At 39.7% G+C, this 8844-nt stretch overlaps 1 protein-coding gene across 1 annotated transcript; it reads right to left on the reverse strand.

The window, feature by feature from the left end:
* Positions 1-920: 920 nt before the first annotated feature.
* LOC126406186 (ornithine decarboxylase-like) lies at positions 921-6971 on the reverse strand. Its single transcript, XM_050070359.1, has 6 exons — positions 6950-6971; positions 4707-4825; positions 2235-2408; positions 1966-2138; positions 1669-1885; positions 921-1076 (listed from the first exon to the last, which is right to left on the reverse strand). The coding sequence occupies exons 1-6, from the start codon at positions 6969-6971 to the stop codon at positions 966-968; spliced, it is 816 nt and encodes a 271-aa protein (XP_049926316.1). The 3' UTR covers positions 921-965.
* Positions 6972-8844: the final 1873 nt, after the last annotated feature.

The raw sequence follows: 8844 nt of genomic DNA on the forward strand, positions 1-8844 counted from the left end.
ATTTTTATGAGGTTGTTATGCACAACTCCTCTTTGTTTAATTTTAGATTTAAATAATTTAGGTGGTCGGGGGACAGACACCGTTTGTATAAAACTATGAAAACTATGGCTGGGTAACTGAACTAGAAGCTCAGAGAGGCGTATAGGACTGCGTCAGACCTGCTGTCTGTTTAATATTACACAAGAGTTAATGATCAGTCATCCTCTGCCATGTCTAGGACTCCAAAATCCTTCAGCCTTCACTATTAATATGGTAATTCTAGTTATAGTAAATAATTTAATTATTAATCAGAGTTCCAAATTGATAGTTTGGTGTATTTTATGAGACTGATTTCATTAACTGGCTATCACTTTTTCCCTTTTGAGGAATGGTGCCCCACAAGGTGATTTAATGTAAAATGAGTCACATTATTTAATATAGTTAATAATTATTATTAATAATTGTTAGTTATTTCTGTAGTTACTGTTCTGACCTGTTACAAGGTCAGGTCCCAACAATAGGTATTTAAACCTTTATTCATATTCCAGACATTTCAGGGGCATTTAAAACAACATGACCTACAGTAACCTGTATCGCTGACATTACAGGCAACAAAGGCAAAGTGTCTACATGTGTTTCTATGAAGTACGAGCCATGTGATTAGAGAGCCCACATGACAGAGCATGGACTGGCGGCTGTGGCTCAGAGGCAGAGCGGGTCGTCCACCAATCAGAAGAACATCTGTTCGATCCCGGCTCCTCCAATCCGCATGTCGAAGTATCCTTGGGCAAGATACTGAACCCCAAGAGCATGTGAATGGTTACTGAGTAGCAGGTGGCACATTGTATGGTAGCCTCAGCCACCAGTGTGTGAATGGGTGTGTGTGAATGGGTGAATGTGACTCAGCAGTGTAAAAAGCGCTTTGAGTGGTCAGAGGACTACAAAGGCGCTATACAAGTGCAGATCCAGTTACCAATTAACAAGCACTACAATTGTATATTTTTTAATTTTACCTCCTCAAATGATCCTTGAACACCTCCGGCCCCAGAGAACCCTCCACCAATATCCAAGAGTCTCATCTGGAATCCCTGCAAATTCTGAAAAAGACAAAAATCAATTGTTAGTGTTCATGCTGATTGTTAGAAAGGAAGAGTGGTGGTGCACTGTTCTACTGTGCAGACACACCTGGACAGGTATGACCTTTATGGAAGAGTCATCAGAAGAAAACCTTTCCTGTGTCCTCACCACTAAATTCAGCCTCACAACTTTGCAAAGAAACATTGAAACAAGCCTGATGCTTTCTGGAAACATGTCCTGTGGACTGATGAAGGTAAAACAGAACTTTTTGGACACAATGAGCAAAGGTATGTTTGGAGAAAAAAAACTGTTAAACACGGGGGTGGATGGATGATGCTTTGGGCTTGTGTTGCAGCCATTGGCACGGGAAACATTTCACGGGTAGACGGGTGAAGAGAGCCACGCCCCTCACAGTCCCCCGACCTGAACATCATTAAACATCTGTGGACAGACCTCAAAGAGCAGAGCATGAAGACAGCCCAAGAATCTCACAGAGCTAGAAGCCTTCTGCAGGAAGAATGGGTGAATATCTTCCAAATAAGACCTAAGGACTCAAACTTGACCAAACATTCAGTTCAATTCTTGTGTTCTGTTGCTACGACAATGACTTACCCCCATGTCAAAGACACGTCGTGCATCTGCTATGGCCTGCCTGAACGCCCCGCCGTCAGTGCAGCCGCTGCCGACATGAAAGCTGACCCCGATGACCTCCAAGTCGAGCTCTCCAGCACGTTCCAGCAGCTTACCAACTGACTCCAGACTGGCTCCGAACTTTGAATTGAGTCTCACCAACGATTTGGAGTCATCCACTGCGATGCGGAGTACCAGTCTGGAAAGATTCAAAAGTATTAATACACTAAAAAGAGTCTACACTCAACAGAAACAAAACATTAGTAGTTGGTCACTTACTTGGCTTTGGGGTGACACAGAGAAATTTTTAGGAGTTCATCCTCATTATCAAAAGTCATCTTATCGACTCCATGAGCACAGGCGTATCTGATGTGTGACATCGGTTTGGTTGTATGTGCGTAAATGATTTTCTCAGGTGTCACTCCGAGGGACAGCATCATCTGGATCTCACCCTGTGTTAGACCCAAACATGTTTCAGATGAGCAGCTGAGATGGAGACAACGTTTCTCTATGACAAAGAAAACAGAGCTAGATGATCTCTGAGATACCTTGCTAGCACAGTCGAAACCAGTGTCCAAAACATTCATCATCCTCAGAACTGCTGCTGTGTTGTTGCACTTCACTGCATAGAAAGGCTTGACTCGAGGGAGGTTAGTGATCCACCTGTGGTGCCTCTTCAGTATGTTGTCTAGATTTGCCACATGGAAAGGCTCTTCATTGTTCTGAATCATAAAAAAAAACCTTAACATTTTATTTTGGAAAATGAACATGTCAAGAATCTCAACTATCTCACAATTCTTCCACACAGCTCTCACCTTGCACAGTGTAGTCTGATGTATATCTGTTTCATGGATTTCACGTCCACTTACTTCCCCTCACTTCTACAGTAAGGTTACCTTTGTCTCCGACCTTAGTGATCAAATCGCTTTTTAGTTACTTCACTTCTCTCAGTTAGCTTTGTATATGTCACAAGGTGGAAGCGCTAGTTTTATTGTGTTTATCTTTTTTGTGCTTTTTTTATATTTTGCTGTGCTTTGTCTTGCATGTTTTTATTGTGCTTGGTTTTACTATTTTCATTTGCATGCTTTCATTTTATAATGGTAAAGTTGTTGTGGTTTTAGTAAGTTTTACTTCCCCTGTGGTCCCACTTCATGAGTGCCAAATACCTGCACCTGGCAGAAAAGTCTGTTACAGATGGACAGTGTAGCCACCCAACCAGACAAGACTGTGTTGAATAACAACCAACGAGGTGGTGGGGAAGGAAGGCCTCTGCAAAAATAAGTTTGGAATAAAGAAGCCAGGTGTGTTGGATCGGGTGAAACCGAGAGAACAGCCGGGAGGACAGCTCGAGGAGAGTGCTCGAACCAGAGCAGAGGATGCACAAAGGAAGCAGCATCAGGGGACAGTGGCGAGACGTCACTGTGTCGGAAGCAGCATGGCAGTTGGCAGTCTATCCAGGGGTGGTCCTCCGAGAGAAGCTGGTGCAGAGGAGCAACCGGCAGCCACAGCAGTACGAGGCATCATAGTTGTCGGGCAGAATTGGGAGCTCTGTCTGATTACGTGAATGTGCCTCACCTCAACTTAGGTGTAGTGGGTAATAGTGCTGTCGACCAATGACTGCCCACTGTCTTTATAACAGGTTGCCTGTGGACGCATGGACTTTGGACATGGAGGAGTGGAGCTGCAGGTGCTGCGACGCCAGTTTGGCCAGACCCTGTTGCCAGATAACTCTGCTGGACTGAGATAAGGACAATGATTGTTTTAATCCTCGAGCTTCTTCCCAGACATTTTTAAGAACATTTTACGTGGGCCTTTTATATTCTTTATGACTATTGCTTTGTTTTTAGAAAACAGTAATTTAGTATTTTATCTTTTTGTGTAGGTTCTCATATATCCCACTAGTGGGTTTTAGTACTGTAATTATTTAAATTTTTGTAACTTTTGTTTTTTTACTTCACCTCCACCCCTTGGTGTTGCTCTCCACCTGATTTTAGAACCCACTACGTATACCCCACCCCCTCTGACATACATATTGTTAATAGTATTTACCATTTGTTTTTGCATATACTGTTTTTGATCATTTCAATAGCGACGTCAGCCAGTCAGCTTGCATAGCTGGCAACTAAAATGAAGAGGAGCACCGTAAAGTTTATGATGTGGACAGCTCTATGGAGCTTTGTAGCTCGCTTCTGCAAGATGGTTTATGTCGGTCTCGTAATATTTTTGAAAGCTTCTCGAAGCGAGTGTGAAAAAACATCAAGCTAACAATAGCTAATGTCTGAAAATCAGGCTAACGACGTAACAAATGGTAAATACTCTAAACAATGAGTACAAAAGTCATAATGAAAAGTGTAGTAACAACTAATGTAAGGATTATAAAAAGCACTGTGATTACTAAGGTTGGAGAAGAATGTAATAATGTTATTGACAGATAACCATTTTTACAGTTAGGTCCCAATTTCCAATATTGTTGATAGTATTCACTGGGTTTTTGTATGTTGTGTTTTTTGTTTGTTTTTTTTAAATCATTTTGATTATCACCTTAGTTTCTTACAAGATAACCAATAATGTTGGGTTAGTCACTCAGTGCAGCACAATCTTTGGAGCTTAGCCAACATTACGTTGCTACGGCCCATTTTTACACTCAGTTTTTAGAAGAGCTGCCAAAAATATTGAAGTGACTGTCTGTCTTAAGAAAGCAAGCAGTAAAGCTCTGGTTAGCTGACTGGCTATTTCAAGACTGAGGTGCATATCAAAATGATTAACACCACATATACACAAACACAAACTGTACTTACAATAAGCTAACTGTGAAAACTGAAATGGCGTTAACTAACTAATGGATGAAAAGCCACTGAGATCGAAGGCTAAGGTCTGAGGTAAATGTTACAATAGAGCTGACAGGAAGTAAAGAGTCGAGCAGTTTAATAAACAGATATACAAAACACTACATTGTGCAAGCAGAGAATTACACAGATAAATAATTCAGAAAACTTAAGAGTTAACTCTCTGATACTCACCAATAAACCACGCTCTTTTATTTTATAGTCTATGAAATCACTGATGGTCCTTCCATTGTCTAAGATGTCAATGTGATATTTCTCAGGGGAGACAACTGATCCGTTTGTAGTTACTGGTGCTGCAAGAGTTTTAGAATTTAGAATTTATTTCGGTCTGCAAATAGAAATGCGAACATCGTGTATTAATCCACAAATTCATGTAAATAAAGTCAAAGCGTCTCACAGTGCAAAACATTACAATAAAATATCATATATATCATATCATATTTAGCAATCAACAAGAAAACAAACCAAAATAGGTTAACAAGGCAAAACAGCAACAAAGACAAAATACAACACACACACAAGTTCCTGTATCCTGTTCTTCTACGTCAGTACTACAGTGTGATCATCCATTTTCATATTTCATCAATATGTTGTTTTTAAACTTTTGTTTAAACCTATTCAATGTTAGACATGTTTTCAGTTCCTCACTACAGCTGTTCCATAAACTCACTCCTTTAACTGAGATACAATGTAGTTTGACGTTGGTCCTCACCTTAACATAAAAATACCTATCTTAGCACATTGACTTGACCTTCGCTCTTCTGTAACAACTTTTGGATGCTTTTTAGGCGTCAACTGTTTTTTTGCTCTGTACATCATTTAAGCCATTTTAAAGTTGGGTAAATGTTCAAATTTAAGTCTTTAATTTAATAAATAACGAGTCTGTTGGTTCTCTGTGTGAGGTTTTGCTCACAATTCTTAGGTCTCTCTTTTGAAGTATGAAAATTGGAGTTGTATTTTATATGTATTTCCACACACTTCCACATATTAAGTAATGTATGACAGACTAAACCAACAGTATAAGGTGTATAATGAGGCTTGATTCAGAGGATCTTTATATAATATTGCAGTTGACTTTTAAATTTTGGCTTTGATACAATTTATGTGAGGCTTCCAGCCCAGATATTATCGATTAAAACACCTAGAAATTTAATATCCAATACGCCTTCAATTTCAACTTTATTTACCACAAGTTTGCTGTTTGAGTACCAAAAACTATATTAATAATTTATTATAAAACTATATATTTCCATCTCTTTAGCGTTTCCAATTATTTCCCCATTGTATCCAAAAGTTGTTTTAACTTCTTACCACTATAAAATAAATTTGCATCATCTGCAATTAATATAATTTTTAATACTTTGGAAACCTCACATATATTATTAATATCCAAAATAATAAACAATGGCCTCAACACTGAGCCTTGGAGGACCCCACAGGTGATCTTTTATAGTTGTCAATCACAGTTATTTATGTGTACATAGGGAAACCTATTCTCCAAGTAACTGCTTAACCAAGAAAGTGCTAATTCCGTTTTTGTAGTTTCTTTAATAATAAATTATGGTCAGCCGTATCAAATGTTCATAAGACCGTGAGACATGGGCACCGCCTTCATGTGTGTTCACGTGCTTTCACTGGTCTCGCGCACACGCACACATGTGAGCGCGGTGCACAGAGAGGCAGTCAGAGCTACAGGCTACAATGAGGCTAAAAACAGAGTTCAAATGAGGTTTTTCCAAACAACTTTTTATGTCGGGGCTTCAGGACACTTGGATCACTACGGACGAGCAGTATGGAGATATTTTGTGGTTTCAATTATGTGTTTTTGGACGTTTGAATCTGGGGCGCCGTCAGCCTCCATTAGGTGGAGTTGTGTTGCTACCTCCTCTCCCCTTGGATCTCTGCAAGTGATGTGAGGACTCTAAAACTTCACCTGAGCCTCCCTCGGCATATGGGTGAGTAGATAATGGCTGAATTTACATTTTTGGGTGCACTATCCCTTTAAGTGTTTTAACAATATCAGTAACTTATTTTTTATCTGCTCCCTCAATAAACACTGAGGTTTTTATTTGAATATCTTTACTTCCCACATCATCTCTACTACCACAACCAACATTTCTTGCACACTTTCTGTATACACTTGTTTAACCGTGGCTTTTCAACAAAGTTCTGATTCACTAGAGAGATGATAAGAAGTAAAAGACAAAAGCATAAAATGAATACATATTGTAAATTTGAGGTTGGATCACAATCAAAATCAGCCTTATATGTATTTAAGAGCTATTTACCTTTATTGTGCCATGCTAGACACTTTAAAAACCCAAAATATCACAACTTATCAAACATCTACCTCACATTATATCATGTTAAACATCACAGAGTTTCATGCTCAAGTTCAAGTTTTTCTTTCGCCTTACCAAGGCCCAAGTGCCCCTGCATTATGATGCAAACCTGAGAATCTTAAATTCCAAATGAGTGTAAGTGTTATCTTAGCATTCCTATGAAACAATTAGCTGGAAGTGAGTTTGACATAAAGTACTGACATACATCCAACTAGCTTTTCCCTTTCCTCTGAGAGGTCTCTCATTATCCTAAAACAAACTAACAAATTAGGTGTTAATCCGTTTGCCAGAGGGCAAAAATCTGTTTATTCTGGTCGTTACGGCATTGTTGTTGATGTTCTGTCACAGTCAGGAGGTACAGTACGGGGAAGTTAAAGGACATATTACATAAATTAAATTCTTAATTGCATATATTTTTACATTCTCACACTGTGAGCATTTGTACGCTATTCAGTATTCTGCACACTCCATCCTCTTCATTTTAACACGCTGTACAGCTTTTTACATTTTAACATATATTTTACATGTGTGTGAATGCTGATTTAGCATTATCATTATTGAGATTTGAATCTTTATTCTTATTCAACCTTCCATATGCATTACTTCTGCATACTTCCAGCTACAGAAACCTTACAGACATACTCAACTTTTTATGCTATTAAACTTTTTTTTTTTTTTTTTTTTTTTGCAAGGTATTTCTATGGAGAAAATCTTCAAAACTTCTCAAACTTACTCCACTTTGAAATGCTCCTGCTACCACACACTTTAAGCTACAGACTTCTCTTAAACTTTAAACGGGTCACAAGCTTTTGAACTATTAACCTTGTATACAGCTTTTTTATATACAAAGCCATTACACTCGTACAATAATCCATTATTTACCTTAACTAAAACTAAAACCTTAACATGCACACACCAGACTAGTCAGTTAAAGTTTTGTCTCCTGACATGAAGGCTGCATCCCGCTCCCTGAGTAGTGCCCGGACATTGTTGTTCATCCATAGCTTTTGGTTGGGAAACACCTTTATTGTTCTCAGTGCTGTCACATTCTTTGTGCAAAAGTTAATGTATCCCAAAACTGAAACCATATATTCCTTCAGTCTTTCCCCCTGCAAACAGTTCCCAATCTGTGTTGTCAAAACACTGCTCTGCCATTACATGCAGGACGTTATGGGAAAATGTTAAAGGCATAATTCATTGCAATAAAATGAAGGGCTTACGTGATGCCAGTTCTATTTCTCTCATCCAAGAAACGGTGCCTTGCCCTTGTGTCATGTTCTCCTTGTCTAAAATGGAATTTCAGTTTTCACAGTTTTGTGAAAGAGCAGAATGACTCTAAAATGAACTGTTAAGTCTAGTATGGGAATGACAGATGCCTGGATGTGTATCTGTGCTAACCCTCCTAACAAGAAGGCGGTCCATGTCACCTGATCAGAGACACACAACCTTCAGCGAATGAGGACATGATAGCTCACAGTGTAGACATAGAAATGCAAAGGTAATAAGTTACATACACAGTCTTTCTATTTATTTAGACAAAATGGAAAAGTCTGACAATTCCTGTTTTCATCCATCCATCCATCCATTTTCATCCGCTTATCCGGGGTCGGGTCACGGGGGCAGCAGGCCAAGCAAAGCACCCCAGACATCCCTCTCCCCAGCAACTCTTCCCAGCTCCTCCTGGAGGACTTCAAAACGTTCCGAGGGCCAGACGAGATATGTAATCCCTCCAGTGTGTTCTGGGTCTGCCCCGGGGCCTCCTACCAGTGGGACATGCCCAGAACACCTCTAACAGGAGGCGCCCAGGAGGATCCTGATCAGATGTTGAACCACCTCAACATGAAGGAGCAGTGGCTCTACTCCGAGCTCCCTCCAGATGTCTGACTCCTCCCCCTATCTCTAAGGCTGAGCCCAGACACCCTACAGAGGAAACTCATTTCAGCTGCTTGTATCTGTGACCTCATTCTTTC

Source organism: Epinephelus moara, chromosome 18 (genome assembly GCF_006386435.1).
Source record: "Epinephelus moara isolate mb chromosome 18, YSFRI_EMoa_1.0, whole genome shotgun sequence".
Taxonomy (NCBI): Eukaryota; Metazoa; Chordata; class Actinopteri; order Perciformes; family Serranidae; genus Epinephelus; species Epinephelus moara.